Source organism: Battus philenor, unplaced genomic scaffold (assembly GCF_028537555.1).
Source record: "Battus philenor isolate CCGP_79_NKW_IND1 unplaced genomic scaffold, ilBatPhil1.0.hap1 SCAF_18, whole genome shotgun sequence".
NCBI classification, from domain to species: Eukaryota; Metazoa; Arthropoda; class Insecta; order Lepidoptera; family Papilionidae; genus Battus; species Battus philenor.
In genome coordinates, this window is record NW_027181680.1 from 12,643,726 (window position 1) to 12,661,393 (window position 17,668).

General features: G+C 32.0%; 1 protein-coding gene across 1 annotated transcript; it reads right to left on the reverse strand.

Moving 5' to 3' along the window:
* Positions 1-11,176: 11,176 nt before the first annotated feature.
* Positions 11,177-16,068, reverse strand: LOC137920405 (uncharacterized). The gene is made up of 2 exons (XM_068763739.1): positions 15,989-16,068; positions 11,177-11,493 (listed from the first exon to the last, which is right to left on the reverse strand). Exons 1-2 carry the CDS (start codon positions 16,011-16,013, stop codon positions 11,216-11,218), a joined length of 303 nt encoding a protein of 100 aa, XP_068619840.1. The 5' UTR covers positions 16,014-16,068; the 3' UTR covers positions 11,177-11,215.
* Between the last annotated feature and the right edge of the window lie 1,600 nt (positions 16,069-17,668).

Below are 17,668 nucleotides of genomic sequence, written 5' to 3' on the forward strand. Positions count from 1 at the left end.
ATTAAATAAATATGAAAATTGTAAAATAAATTTAAAAAATAAAATTTTTAAATTGTTATAGTATTCTAGAGGAAAAGCGAAGAGAGACGATGTATGATAGGTAAAAAGGTATGGAAAGAAATGTAAGACAATTAGAAGTACAACAGAGTACACACATATATATAGATATTTATATATATATATATATATATATATATATATATATATATATATATATATATATATATATATATATATATATATATATATAAAATTGTGAATTTTTTGTTAATGATCTCCCTGCTTACACATGAGCAATAGAGATCCATAAAACGTGGACTGTTAGAAAAATTTAAAAGAATAAGCAGGCTAAGTACTCCCTTAAAGAAAAGCTTCGTATATAAAATATTACAAAGAGATACTTATTTGTATAAGCAATAAAAAGAAAAATAGCGATGTACATTGATTTATGCATATTTGATGCAAAGACGCTCACCATCCACGAGGCTCAGGGGCTAAAGAGCGAGGCGGTCATCACTGTCCATCGAACAAAAGACACCCTCGGTCTATATAACAGTGTCTATCATGCGGTAGCAATATCACGTCACACGAACTCGTGCGTGTAGCACACATAAGATGGCATCGCAAGGTTTATCGATGTGGCGAATACTGCAACTGCACAGATACTGGCTCACAACCTGAGGATGCCAATATGGAGTAGGGATGAGGAAATGGTCGCATGAATCGTTATCTTAAAAACTGAACAATGTCAGGGCCTCAAAAAGATAGATTAAGAGACTTAGTAAACACTGTAACATGTAAAAACGTGAGCAAAAGAAAATATTGAAGTATTAAACGTGAAAATAAATTATTTCAAAAGTTACTTATAATAGTATTTATGATCTGCATGTAATATTATTTATTATTGTGATCAAAAATTAAAGTTACATTGTCATTTAACTTCAGAACATTAGGAAGGGTGGTAAATATATTCCTAGGTTGGTAGGACTGTCTATAACATTTGCCAAGCGTCTATTTCTCAAAAGATTTAATTATATCAGAGCTACACGTGTTTTTGTCAAACGCGTTGTCTACATAAAAAGCCTCCTTAAACACAACCTACATCGTTCCGCAATCACCGTCTTCGCCTGATTTGACTCCAGGCGACTTCTAGCTAGTCAGCAAACTCAAAAGGCCAATGCTGGGACTCCGTTTTGACACTATAGAGGAGATAAAAACCGAATCGAAGGTCTTGAAGGCTATGCCGGAAAAAGACTTTTCCGACTGTTTCAAGGACTGGAAAAAGCGTTGGTGAAAATGCGTTTTACCGGACGGGGATAACTCTGAAAAGAAAATCAATTTTACTAACGAGTTCAACTTACTTTTTGATCACAGAATTATTTATATACTTTCATGTTACTGTCCACTTTCTACTATATGAAGTGACCACACCATCTTGATAAAAAAACGCAATTTAATAGAAACTAGAACCAGATTGAACTCCTTTACAACGTCTTACTTGAACTTAAAACTAAACAGGTTCCAAACGTGCACTTATATGAGAAAAATCCACAACAAACTTAGACTGTTTTTTTTGTAGTCACCAATTCCAAAAGATTCATTATCACTCACAAAAATCTTCCTCGCTGTGATAGGATTCTTTAATATGTTCTTGTTAAATGAATTTCAAAGAAAGATGCTCCGAATAAAGTCTAAAAACATCCTTCTAATTTATAAGGATAAAATACTTCAACTACGAAATTATGTACCAAATTCTAAAGAAACTGTAAACAATAATAAATTTAAAACCTTTGCATTAAAGTCGAATTTTCTGTAAAAAATTGTGACTCAAACTCTTAGGTGTTCTTCGCGAAATCTCTGAAGAAAATCAACATACGTACGTATGATTTATGAGATGAGCTTTAAAATTTTGAATATGGAACGAAATTTAGAGCAATTTAAAGTTACGACATCCCCTTCGCACTAATGGCTGAGTGTGTTAATGAAAGCAGTACGGAAAATCTTAATGAAGTCTTGTTGGAAAATCATGGCAGAAATTGTCTTGTCTTAGACATATAAACTGGTACTGCCAGGACTACAATTTCATTTTTAGGTCGTCCTCAGCAATCTCTCTGGACTGCCCTCTCTCCTTTTATATATGTATATATATATATATATATATATATATATATATATATATATATATATATATATATATATAGAGTGAGAGAGAGAGAAAGAGAGAGAAAGAGAAAGTTACCAGTATCCAGCTTCAAAGTTCCCTCTGCGTACCATAATACTATACTGAGATCGCCAACACTTTTGCCAAGCGAGGCAATTATTGTATACTGTTACAGATATTTTTGTAGGCCTTTGATTTGCAAAAATCAAGTGTTTCAAAAATATTTAGTAATGTAATGATAATATAGAAATAAAGAGCGTTTTCTTAATTCTAATTACTACATAAAATTCATTGTTTACTACATGTTTCTTCAGACTTTGTAGTCTCAGAAATTATTAGGCTATTGTATTGTAATAGAAAAAGATATATTTATGTTACATTTCATAGTGAATATACTACTACTATATACTATACCATTTAATCATTACAAATATGCGTAAAAACTTTAAACCTTATTGCTTTCAATATATATCCAATCATTCTTTATTCTTTTATCTTTATATGTTGTTTTTAAAATCTAACACAACATAATAATAAGACATATAATAAATGTAACATCAATGAAAATGTCTTATTCCAGAGGTTCACGTTTAGCTGGAATTATGTAGGAGGAACTTGTGGGAGGGCAAAAAGACAAGTCTTTATAATTAAGGTTCTATGTTCCCCTTAACTAGGCGCGTTGAAATTCCACGTAAACGTGCAATCGATACTCTACCGCCCACGTCGAGTGATTAGTCACTCACAGAGACTTTCGGCGTAAATGTATTTGTATACATACGGCCCTGAAACTGTGAAACAGAAAGATTATTAAAATTGATTAGTGAATCTATAATATAGTGTGCTATAATACAGGATGTCTGGTTTAAAGTGTATATGATGGCTAAAATTCGAGTGCTGGTCTGGCGTAAAAATCAGGGAGGAGTCAATAGCCTCCCTGATAAGCGAAAAAGAGACCAAAAATTCATTAATCACCCTCTGTAAAAAAAATTATAAATAATGCTGTAGAAAGAAATAAAAAGTAAATATTTCAAATAAATAGATAAAAGACAAAATAAAAGCAAAATAATATATAATGCTGTGATATAAAATAATTATAGAATCTAAGTAATAAAAATGTGATATAAAATAACAATGTAATTTAAGAAAATGTAAAAAGAAACGAGTAATGAATGAAAGGTGATACAGAGCAAAAGGGAAAGAAAGTAGAATTGTGGAATGAAAGAATAGACCGAAAGACAATGTGAAGTATGAAAGAAGAGAAAGAAAATAAAAAAAAAATCTGTGAAAAATATAATAAATTTGCCCAAAAAGTCCCTGTCCCACAAAAGATAGGGGGTACGAGAGGCCCCCAATAGCGGGGGCCATAAGAAAAAGTGTATATGATTTAAAAAGATAAATGTACAGTTCATTCATCAGCTAAAAATTTTAGCATTTATTTCCAATAACCTTGTATAAAGTGATCGCTTTGAAATATGTTAATTGACTTTTTTTTGCAATGCGACAGTTGAATAGCTTCTGGCAGTATAAAATCAGCGACAGATGGTATACAATAATTTATTTTAATAAGTAAATATACGAGTTTTTACGTTTTTATTACTGTATTATCATTACTTTATTTATTATTTCTGAAATATAAAATTATGAAATGTATGTACAATATATTTGATAACAAATGAGTTATATGTATATATATATATGTTTAAAAAACGAACGCATATTATTTTTAAATCTAATACAATAATATAACTAAAATTCCGCGTGAATATTAAAGCTATTTCTATTTTTTCTTTGCTTTTTATTGTAAAGTTATGAAAAAAATTGAGTTTTAAAACAAATTATGCTACCGGACATTCGTATTAAGAGCTCATTAAAAGTTTTTGTACTTATAATAAATCACACTACATATTGTGTACTAATTTAGTTAATTTAAGTTGTTATTACAACCGGAAAACAAAACATCGATACAATATTTAACTACCATATCACAGTACAAGAAGTGATATCTCATTGATGAATTAATTTAAACATGAATTAATATTTTTATTTATTTGGTACCTTAACATCTTTAAACTGGATATTGATGACGTCAGGAACTTTCAGTTTCCTGACGTCATCAATATAATCCCGATTTTTTTATTTCAACTCGCACTGTCAAATGTTATTGACCAATGGAAAAGAACTGAAACTTTATCATTTTATTTATTTACTTAATATCCTAATAATAAAAATTATCTAAAAAGATAAATTATTAATTTATTACATTTCGAGAAATCAACAATATTGTGGTAATATTTTCATTCTAATGCCTTTTTTAATTTTAAATGATTACCTTTTTAATGTTAGATAGCAAAGAATTTGTGTTCTTATTTATTTTGAAATTTTTTTGGAAAACGATAATTACTTCTTTTTCATTACTTACCTCGCTATCTTTTTATCATTTTTTCTTCCACTAAAACCTTCTTTGATTTAATTAAAGTATAAAAAATGCAGGTATATGAAGTAATGATGCTTTTTTTAAAGAGTGATGACAGATGTTCGGATATCACTAATATTATTTGGGTAACATTACTCTTTATGGTGATGACGGAGAAGGGGATTTTGAAGAATTCTTCTGTTTTAAATACAGTTTCAGAGATTCTTATTAATCTGTACAAACAGAGAAACAATGTCTTTTGAAATTTTAACACTCCGGCAGTTAGAAAGATGGCTGTGATAGTGCCTTTTTCTAGACTAGACTCTGTCCAAGTGGCATATGCGTTTTCCTCACGTTCGAAGTAGCACGGTTGTGATGGCACTTAATCTAAACCACTTTTATAGGTACAAAGCCCGAGGACTCCTTCCGACTCAAGAGTTCCCAGTAAAACTGAACCTCAAATTACTGCCACTTCGTAAAACTTGAAGAAAATCCATCAACTCTCAATTTATTATGATTGAGAAGTTTGTATTCCCTGTGATACATTATTTTATCACTTTTAGGGCAATGCAGGTTAGTTTTCAAATGACGACGAATGAGACGTTGCTTTTACCCACAAGAAGGCTTTAAAATATTCGTATGTCATCCAAAAATAATTTTTAACAAGTAGGTTATCACCGTGCGATTTCAAAGATGAGTTTCATCACCATTATCACCATGTCAGACATGTCACGATGATCAGTCTCACGTTGCCACCAGCAACTTTCTCTGACCTTCGCTGTGCCGTTGGTCTAACCTGTCGCTACCTATGCACTCCTAGTCTTTCAGCTCGTGTGATATACCTTACCCACAGCCACTTGGTTCGTATGCGGTACTCCTCATTTTGTACAAAATAAAGAATTGAATACTTTTGATATGTGGTCCCCGTTTTTGAGAACCTCTCGTTCCCTATCCCACGCGTGGGTCAGAGACGTTACATTTCGAGTAAATAAGTTATTTAGGTTTTTTAAGTTTTATTTGCATAATCCTTCCTTCTTTTTCAATATCTTTTATGTCTTCTTTTTGTAATTCAATACATCGTATGTATCAAAATCATGTTTTACATTGCAGTTCATATAAAGTGAGATAAATTCTTTCAGAAATGCTAGACAGGTATTATAAGTTAAGAACATTGTACCCACCCACGCAGAAAGCGGTGGAATGTAACTACTAAAACATTGAATAAACTTATTTCGTCTGAAATTCCACGAAACACCAACTTAATAAGGTTGGTGACATTTATTTTAAGTTTATCCCTAGATAATGCTTTTACAAAGACTCTAAATCTTCTGGCATTAAGGATGAGATAAAGTATGCAACCTTCAAAGATTCAAATTTAAAAATAGCTCAATTATATGATTGATATTTTTTTATCATTGGTGTACACAATGAAAAATTGTTAAATTTATGTATTTAAAAGAGCATATCTTGAGTTTCTGGCACTTCTTAAATCATTCCTAATCTGTGGTAGCTTACTCAAGAAAGCTTTTTACATATGTAAAATGCTTGCTTGAATACTATGTAAATTCTCTTTTTTAATATTCCAAATCAATTTCACATCGTTCAAAGTAATCCCCATCCGATAAAACGCAATTTCGACAACGCTTTTTACAGTCCTAGAAACAATCGGAATAATCTCTTTCTGGTTAAGCTTTCAAGATCTTCGATTCGGTTTTTATGTCCTCATTCGTGTCAAAATATGATCCCAGGGTTAGACTTTTAAATTTGCTGAATAGCCAGAAGTCTCATGGATCCAAATCAAGTGAATAGGATAACTGTGGATATGAGTTGAGTTTTAGGCAAAGAAACTCACGGAGAATGACATTGAGAAAGAAATTTCTCTCTTAACTATGTGAGGGGGGCTATCCACGTCTCGTCTACCTGCTTGTGATCGCCACTGTCTGTCCCAACAGTTGCAAGAGCCATTTACCCCGCTCACTGCCACTTTAGACGGAAAATCCTTCGAGCTACGTCAGTGATATTTCTTCTTCTGCGGAACCCGTCACTTCTGATTGGATCACACTTAGCACTACCTTAAAGTTCAAGCGGCTGCTGGTCTCTGTACCCATATTAATATATAAATATACTATGTAGAAAAATAATAAGCATAGTGATAGATAAAAATAAAAACCTATGAAAATGTAAATAACCAAAATCAATAAAAATAATGAGATAATGTAACAAGCTTATAAAGAAATAAAGTAAAAATATAAAATAAAGAAAATGTAAAATAGTAATGAGAGATGAATGAAAGGCGTCGCAGAAGAATTGTGGTAAGACAGAAACGAAACGAACGAATGTACGAAAGAAGAGTGAAAAAATAAAAATGTTCGTGAAAAAATTAAATAATGTAAAATAGTCTCTGTCCCAAATAAGATAGGGGGTACAAGAGGCTCCCAATAACGGGGGCCATTAAAAATATATATATAAATATATATGTTAACTATCTTGTATCCACTTTTTAAACATATATCTCTGTATGTCTGTATGTTTTAATATGAGTGAGATGCACGAGTCGAATACGTCGATGATCTTGGTTCTTCTATCAATCCACCTAGTGAGGAGAATCTTTTTGATAATTTTTAGTAAGCAGGTTATTTTACAAAAAAAAAACATCATTATCATCATCTGTGATGACATTTGATTAATCTAATATATAAAATTCTCGTGTCACGGTGTTCGAACTTGAACTCCTCTGAAACGGCTTGACCGATTTTTACCAAATTTTATATGCGTATTTAGTAGGTATGAGAATCGGCTACTATCTATTTTTCATACCCCTAAGTGATAAGGGTTGTTCACCCTTAAAAAATTTTATTTTATGTTTTTGACGTAATTTTTTGTTTTTATTTTTTATGATACAACATACAAAAATACATACAACCCTAAATTTTCACCCCTCTACGATCAACCCTTATTTTTTATTTGTTAATTAAAAAATATGTTTTTTTGCGGGATCAGCTAGTAATGTATATAATTATACAATCATTAATTTAATACGAGAATATTCTGACGTGTTCATTTAAGTAATTTAAGTTATCCAACAGCGCTGTACCCTTTAGTTAACCGCGACTAATTTTCTGTATTCGCTGAACTGGCAGTAACTTAGTCTACGCCCGCGAGCTGTAGTTACAGTAATTTCCAAGTTACTAAACAACTTAACATTTAAGTTAACCTTGGCAACATTTATTTATATAATCTTTTCTGTTTTTATCTTACATCTATTTATATTTATTTTGGTCGTATTTTAAAATGGAATGTTCCATTATGTTGTACATAGCTCTCTTCTTTACAGTATTCTATATTTTTACACTAATTTCTGCTCTTTTCTACTACTTTCCGTTCTTTATTCTATTCTTTACTGTATTCTTTCTTCTTTATACTACTGACTCTACTATACTATATTGTCTACTCTGTTATTTTTGTACAAATATTTGTTTTTAAATTTATACCATAAAGGCGTTTGTTTAGGCGTCACAGAAAATTTTTAGCAGTGCGAATTTTATATTTTAAATCAATTAATATAAAACATATTTTTATTTAAAACGCAGTGTTGATAAGTGTATGTAAAGTCTATATGTTTTTGTGGACATAGTGGTAACAATAAACTATAATATATGTGGTGTGGATTCTCCTTTGTTAATGCCGATTATACTGCGTGGTGCCCTTTTTACGCGGAAAGCGTCTAACGCCATCTGTTGACGCTGGTTGAAAGTACAGAGTTCCCACACACACACACACACACTCATATATATGTATATATATATATATATATATACACACATACAAGACATAGGCCTCCCCAAAGATCTTAACTATGTACTCCACATAATTCCACAAAGTTTTTTTTTATGGCCCCTACTATTGGGAGCCTCTCGTACCCCCTATCTTGTGTGGGACAGGGACTATTTAACATTATTTAATTTTTTACATCATATGATCTTTCATTCTTTTCGTTCTTACCACAATTCTTCTGTCTTTCTCTTTCGCTCTATGACCTTCCATTAGTCTCACATTTTTCATTTACATTTTCTTTATTTTATTTCTGTTTATTTAGTTTTATAAAATTTATTGACTTTCATTTTTATTGAACTTACTTAACTTTTGTTTTTATCAATGTCTTTGCCTAATTATTATTCTACATACTGAGAGGAAGTCTTTCTTGGTTGTTTCTTCTCTTATCAGGAAGGCTATTGATTCCTCCCTGATTTTTACACCAGACCGGCATTCGAAGTGGAACCGGAGTCCTCCGAGTGCGTGACACTGGGCCACAAGGTGGATCACGGTCTGGTCCACGCCCGGTTAATTCCACATAGTTTGCGCATGCTCAAGCCCGCTACCTTCTCGTTGTGAACTGTTTAGCCCCAAAGATTGTACGAGCTATGCAATGCACGGGCTATACAGCAATTCTTCGAACTACTTCGGTAATGTTGCTACTTCTGTCAATCCACTTGTTGGGAAACTTACCCACGCCACATCTACTGGCCCGTAATTACCGTTCGAGAATCGAGAATATGTAGTGTAGTTATCGATCCTCCTTTGTTACTAAAATAATGAATCAATTGCAAACGGATATTGGTATTATCGGTTGCCTTTCTTATACGATTTATCACCAATACAATTTATTTTGTACGGTTATATTGTATATTAATCATCGAATAGTGTTAACACATTGAATCCAGTTCATAGCAGCTTTAAAACATTGAATTCATAACAAACTCGCCATTTGAAATAAATGTAATTAAGTGGTCTGCGTAATGTATTCATCATTATGATTTAAGAGGTAAGATGTCCACTGGAGCAGGTTGTAATCAGGCTGTACTTTAAGGCGGAGAAAATTACCCTACTCCCCCTTTATAGTGCCTAATTTATAATATTATTCATTATCATAATTGTCAAATTATTATCTATGTAACATAATAAAATCTTTAATAATGCAATTATTAATTAAAAATTTCGATTTAAAAAACAAAGTTGTATTTGAAAACTTCCGACATTGGGTAGAGTCAAAAATTAGTTACGAAGATTACGTGAAGATTACCCCCCCCCCCATTTTTATAGTGCCTAATACATTATATAATTTATTATCTATGTAACATAATAAAATCTTTAATAATGCTATCGTTTTAATTAAAAATTTTGATTTAAAAAACAAAGTAGTATTTGAAAACTTCCGACATTGGGTAGAGTCAAAAATTAGTTACGCTTCAGTTCTTATCATACGCATCGCCGACCACCTCGCAGTTTAATTACAACTGCACAGCACCGTACAGTGACTGCACCGTGAGGTAATTTACAAAGGGAACGTTATATGACCTTTGACTTTCGTTCTCCAAATAGGTTATGCAAATAACAAGTCAATTAGCTTCTGTGATACCGAGTAGTAAGATGATTGTATTATATAATAGACTAGCTGATCCCGCAAACGTTGTTTTGCAAAAAAAAAATAAAGTTTTTAATTAACAAATGTAAGATAAGGGCTGATCGTAGAGGGGTGAAAATTTAGGTTTGTATGTATTTTTGTATGCTGTATCATAATAAAATAAAAACCAAAAAAATTGTCTAAAAAATTAACAATATAAAATTTAGGACTAGACCACCCTTATCACTTAGGGGTATGGAAAATAAATAGTAGCCGATTCTCAGACATACTGAATACGCATGTAAAATTTGGTAAAAATCGGTCAAGCCGTTTCGGAGGAGTTCAAGTTCGAACACCGTGACACGAGAATTCTATATATTAGATATGGCGTAGGTAGATCCTTTACTGGACTGACAATGCCAACCACTTTAGACTATATGGAAGCGTTGCTCGAGTTTATTACTCTTCTTCTTATCTCATATATCGCTTTCAGAAGTTGTAGAGGTGATATTAGCTAAGCAATAGCAACCAACCTATCCGAAGTTTAGCCTTCTCGGATTCCCTTGTTTCGGAATGCTAAGAGGGTATTATCGACAAGTGACAGCTCGAGCTAAGGTCCCCATAGGGTCTCTTTAGTATAGTCACTCCATCCATGGAGTTCTGGTGCACTTAGATCGCTTCGGTGAACGCGTTCGACGGCTCTTAGTGTATCTAAGTGAAAAAGGGACCAATATTTAGCCACTTCCGCACATGCAGTGGTAGTCGTGCAATAAAGTGCACCGCCCGCCAGCCCGCTAATAAATGCGTATGCGGCAAACAATGCGAATCACACAACCGCCACCGCCAAATTACTCAACACGTGTTTCACCCCTCCACGGGGCATCTTCAGGAGTTATGTTACACCGATAGTGCCAAACACAGAGACTCTGTGTGACAGTGTGTATAGACTCTGTATGGGCGGAAGTGGCTAAATATTGGTCCTTTTCTTACTTAGGATGGGCTTCCGCGAGGTAACGCCTCGACGGCCTTCCACCTCAAACCCGCGGGATCATCAAATACCATTTGGACAACAAAAGGCGGGGGACAGTTCAGTCCAAAAAAAAGATTTAAATAAAAAAGACACATTTAAAATATCAAGTTATCTATTTCTCCATTACCAGCATCTGGCGTTCATAGAAACACAACACAATTCACCATACATTCAAATATCAATCTTATTGCTCTCTTTTTACAGTCAAAATTACAATTCCGTATGACTAGAAGGAAACTTCTTTAGAACAGCGTGGTAGAGATTGTAGAAGGCGTACACCGACACGCTCAGTATCACAAAGAGTGAACCTCCGAATACGAAGCTGAGGAAGTTTCCGTCGATCATAGTGGTCCCTTGGAGACTCCGCGCGTGACCTTGGAACAGGTCCTTCGTGCCGGATCCCGTTGCCTTTCTTTCCTCCATCATCTTCTTCATTGACGTCAACCGCTCTTTCAGCTCATCTATCGACTCCAGTACATCTTCTGACTCTGAAACAAGGATAATTTACTTTAACAGTTATTTCCAGGGAAGTTGATAAGATGAGTCCTTCTTACAAGTCCGCTGATCGGTTTGTCATAGAGACAGGGAGTTTTTTGACAAAATTAATTTTTACATAAAATTTTTTATTTTCACTCTAATCTATTATCCCCCTCAAAGACACACATTCTTTCCTCTGTTATTCATCAAGATCAGAAACTCTTTCATGCCTCTTCATACTTTAAACATTTACATGGAGTCATGCATAATTATTATTTTTGCATTATTTAATATTTTTCATAATTAAATATTTGGCATAATTAATTATTTTTACATAATTAATTATTTTACATTATTAATTATTTTTGCATAATTAATTGAAATCATTATTTATTTTTGAATAATTAATTATTAGACAGAAAATCCAAGTCACAGCACTATATGTCTTGCGAATGAAATGAAAATGATTTCCTCAACTTTTCTTTACCGTAAAAAAAACGCTAAACTATCTGTGGTTTTATTATATACAAAGATTGAACCTGCTAAGCTAGAAGAAAAGTCTACAACCTTCACATAAAGCTAATTTTCTATCACTAATATACGTAAATCTCCGAAACACTAATTACCAACACACGACAACTTTATACTCGTTAAGCAACAAATAAGTTTAAGTAATGATTTAACTTACTAGCAGTAAACTTAGTTTAAATAATCCTCTACGCCCTGTTACTTCTTAAGATGTAGTTCAATGTTATAACAATTTTGCATATCTAAGTTATTTTAAACAGATTTTGTTAATTAATTATAAAATAAATACATCGTCCAAAACGCAAAATAAACGTAGAATTTTTTTATTAACTTTATAATGTTATCATTGTAAAAAATACCGTCACCTAAAACTACAAAACAGTTAAACAAATATTTATTCTTTCGAAAAAGACTTTGGTAAACATTTTGAAAAGTAAATACATTGATATATGAAATATTTAAATATGTATTTATAGCTTGTGGTTCAAAAGTAAAGTCGTAATGTGAACGTGCATTCATTAAACGGTTTTATTTAGTTCGACCCGTACGGAATTTGTTTATTTGGGTCAAAATTACAAATTGAAATTTAAGCACCTTCCCGATGTCAGATTGATCTGAAATTTGGTACACACATTTAATTTAGATGACAATACAATATAATAAAATCAATAACATTATAAATCCAAGATGGCCGCCGATACAAAATGGCGGATTACATATTTTTACTTAACCCCCTCCATATGGAGATCAAATGAAAGGGCTACACTAGTAAAACACGATGATTATGTCAAAATTTAAAATTCAAGACGGACGCCGTTCCAATATGGCGGACTAGGTACATATTTTTTCACAACCACCACAATATGGGTATCAAAAAACCGTTTAACTTAAAAGTTTTTTGAATGTATTTATTTACTGTAGATATATAAAGAAATAGTTGTCAATAAGCGATGAAGCGATACATGCTTCAATAACATGGAACTGTTCTTACTGCTTACTTGACTAATTTTCAGTCTGTTGTTATAAGGCAGCGTGAACTTCGTCGTTTTCCATATGCTTGTACAATCAAGCGCTTGGCCGAGAGCTTCATGCAAATTGAGTTCACTAGAGATGTCACAATAGGTAGACGGCCTCGTACGTTCGGCAGAGAATATCACTACTAGGAATATATGGCCAGTTAAAGCCAAATGTTTTCCGAGCAAGAATTTAAAATTCCGTAAAACGAACCCAATTATTCATCAAATCGAGAGGTGGCCACTTGTGCGTTATAATTTTACACAATTAAAGCCATTAATCTTAAACTTTCAAATAATCGTTATTTTCAACAACAGAGCTCTTTTTTAGTTTATGACAAAATGGCTGCAGGTTTAAATTATGACATTACTTTTGCACCACTTGTTTACATAGAATACTGCTAGGTTGAGAATGTTGATTTCGATGGAATCAAAACCTTTAGTAAAACCTTTTCAAGTTTTTTCAGTTATAAATGATCTATTTGTCCCGTGAAAATCAGTTTTATACTAATCCAGGCAAATTTATCTGCCATAAATTTTTTTAAAAAATAATATTTCAAACAAAAACAAGCTTTGTACTTTGGTTCATATTGGAAAAAAAAAATTGTTAACGTTGTTTTATTTCAATTTCTCTATTTGTTCTCCATAATGATATTCCCTTGCTTTAACAAGAGATATAACAAGCGTATTGTTCAAATCGCTTCGATTTCGTTTTGCTATATGCCAAAAGATTTTTTTTATTTTACAATTTTTTTTTATTTTTCATAGTATTACATTTAAATTTTTCAAACATAATGGACGCTGTCCTCTTAAATATAAAATTCACATTGATTTATGCTATATTTTCAATGTTAATTAATAATTCTTTCTTTCGTAATTTTTTTTGGAGATCTTATAAACTAAAACGAAAATAAAATAAAAACCTCTTAAAGGTTAGCAATTTCACCTATTCATATTAAGAACAAGGACTTTATTATTTTGATTTTATTTTCTTAATTATTTGATTATTGATTTTTATTCCGATACTGCAAATATAATTTTAATCTTTCTCAATTGAATATCAGAAAAAAATAACGAGTAACAACTTACATAAATTGGGTGAAATTTCTCCGATCCAATTTGTGGAGAAATCGTACGAGAGATACGTAGACTGAGACGAAGATTGCCAGTCTCTCTGGCACGCCAATTCGAACTAATCAGGCCTGTCAGTGTGACAGACATTGACGTTTCGGAAATCCTATTCATTCATATATCAATAGATGGCAGCACTGCTACCATTAATTATTTTTTCAAAAGGAGATAAATACGCATGTTTATTTCATATATAATAACATTTTGCGGTTTTAGCTTAATATTTTATATACGCAAAAATGATAAACAGGCGAATAAAGAGATAATTTGTCAACAAAAAAATTTAAAGCTATCATACCTATTTCAAATCATTCTGTATACACAAAGATATGATAACAATGATTCCCAACTTCGTATACGCTCATCTTGCCCAATTAAAACTGAAACATACTATAATTTTTTATACTTTAATATTTATTACCAGATATACAATAGATTCTGAGACATCCGAGACCTTTATCTAGATGGCACCTTATTGTAAATTACTTTTAATAATACATTTTAATAGTTAAAATTAATTTAATACGCTTATGTTCATCCATAATTGTCTGTAAAGATAAAGCTACCGAGGTAAGATGGTTGTTAAAAAATGATTCGCCTAACAAACGATTGACAATTCTAGAACTATTACAAAGTTGTCAAAATGATAGACGAAGAAATATACCAAGAAAATGGGCCAAAGATTTCTTCTTACATCACCAGAATGCACCGTGCCACACATCGCTACTGATTAGCATGTTTTTTTGCCAAAAAAAAATCATTATCTGCCCACACCAGCCTTATTCTCCGAATTTATCACCATGTGATTTTTGGTTCTTCCAAAAAATAAAAACACCGTTCAAAGTAAACGGTTTCGACAAAATTCTTAACATTGAAAAAGCTACGACAGATCAGCTAATGGGCCTTCTGAAAAAAGCATTTCAGAATTGTTTCCAATCGTGAATTCAACCACAACAATACTATGTTCACAATAAAATTAGTAATAGTATTTTCTATCAAACCTCGTATATTATTGCGTTTAGGGAAATCTTCACAAAATATTAAAATATTATTTATTATCAATCTATGAATACATTACAATAATATGGTAATACAAAGTCATAAGACGTTGGACATCTATGAGGTGGGCCTAGGTCCAGCAATGGACCTCTTACGGCTAAAATAACAATGACAATGATTCCTACTCTACACATAAAGTTTCTTTGTAACATATTCAAGTGTAATATAATTAATGATTATAAATAAATAGTAACTTGTAATAGGTTTAATTAATTAGTAAAGTCAATTAAAAAAATACTATGAACATAGGATTATTTTGCCAAAAGCTATCTTGGTCGGTATCTAACAATTACTTCTATAAACAAAGAGTAGTTTTCAAATATACTGTATTCCAATACAGAATTCTTACTTAAAAAATCACTGTAATATCACGTTCTTTTTACATTATGACGAACGCAAATGTAATACTATGCAAAATTTTGTTTTGTAATACAATAAATGTAGATGTACAACTTACAAGGTAACTAATCTATTGATATACTTTCAATTAAAAATAATTTACGGTCAAAGATAAAACGGCAATCAAACAAAACGTAAATATAAAACTAATAATATAGATTTCGGTGGAACAAAGAAATAGATAATGTAACTGTCGATAAAAAGAAAAATGTGTCAATCTAAGTCAATAAAAATCACTTATCTACGCTTGAGAAGGTTTTACGTGACATGGAAACAACACAATGTTTTCTCTCCGTCATTATTTTACCTATGATTATGTAGATATATATATAAGTATTAAAATGAAATAAGCCTATATAAATATAAATAGACTCACCTTGTGCTTCTCTTTCTGGACTCATGTTTTGTAATTATTTACAATAACGCAGAACTTGTTTTGCAAATGTTCCATTGACTCTCCCGGTTCCGTTGGCTATGTCCCGACAAGATGGCCGCCGCGCTTGCGTAATGGCCGCTCGGGAGAGCGCGGGAATTATTGATCGTACCCCGACAGCCCGGGAACGCTAGCTCGGAGCTCAGGTCTAGATATCTAACGCGGCCTGTTACGCTATTTGTTCATGACATTTTTAATCTGTTATATATTTAATTTATCAAATTACTAAGAATTTATGGTATCGTTTTTTCTATGCTAATAAATTCTTCAACTATTCATTCTTCAACAATTGTTCAACAAATTTTGTTTATTTTTCTGGCTACTCGAAACGAAAACCTTTTCACTTTAAGAAACATATAGGCATCTATACCAATCTGCTAAAATTTATCGGCTTATTTTCTTTCATTTACGAATCTTCTAACTCCTGATTCGATCTCGTAGATAAATTTGTTCTTTAACCACGGATTGTCAAGTACGTAACACGTCTACTTATAAGGTGGACAAATTACCTGGTCATTGGAAGACGATTCAGGCCACTTCCGATCTATTGGAAAGGAGAAGGTCTATTCCAGCAGAAAACGCAATGATGAACTATTTCCCATAGTAGAAAATAGTATTGGTCAGTAGGCATTTATATTTTCACAGGATGTTTTTATGGCTCCTTTTTTAGGGTCTCTTGTACTCCTTATCATATTAAAGATGGACTTTTCAATTTTAAATAATTCGTCGAAATATTTTTCCAGTCTTGACATTGCCGCTTCCAACAAATAAAATGACAAACCCCTTTATAACTTTTATGATGTTTTTAAAAATTTGCAATCTTTAGTCGATTGCAAATTTTTCCAATACGCTTTGTCAATTATTTTAATAATTTTCTAGCTAAAAATGGCGGAGATAGGTAAAGTTATCTTTCTTCAAATAAACTAGCTAAAAAGATAAGTGATATGTATGTTAAGAATAGATACAATTATGTTCTTATAAATATTTTCATTGCTTTATGTAGCAAAATTTTTGAGTTATACCCAATATTTAGTTTTCGTGTTTCAGGAGACAAGTTGGATTTTCAGACATTATTTTACTCGGAGTGGGCAGTGACATTTTCTTACATTTCTTTCATTCTCTTGCCATTTATTTAAATTCCATTGACACCTGGCCGCTCTTTCTATGCCACAACCTTTGGTATATCGCAGTACAGATACATTTTAAGTTTATTCAATTTCAGGATTCAGTTAAATTATTTCTTTGTTTTCTAAATTCTAATTTACAATTTGTAATCTTTACAAGGTGTGGGGCGGCAGAGGCCTATCGGCGCTTAACAAAAGCCTTAAAACTTTGATGTTTCTCCCGAGAAAGTTCTAACCTCATTGACGATTTTATAGTCACTTAACAAGATATGTTCCTGAGAAAAACGTGTAAATCGAAGAGCTTGCAGAAAATGCATAATTTTTCTATTTAACAGTTGTGGTTTTTTCAATTAGGTGTACACAGAAATAAAAATAAAATGCATTGACAAGTTAAAATATTTAACATATTACGGAGATACTGTTTTTTTTTAAATTTAATTACAATACATTAAACAGAACAAAAAAACCAAAGGTATTATACTTTATCACTGTCAGAAAT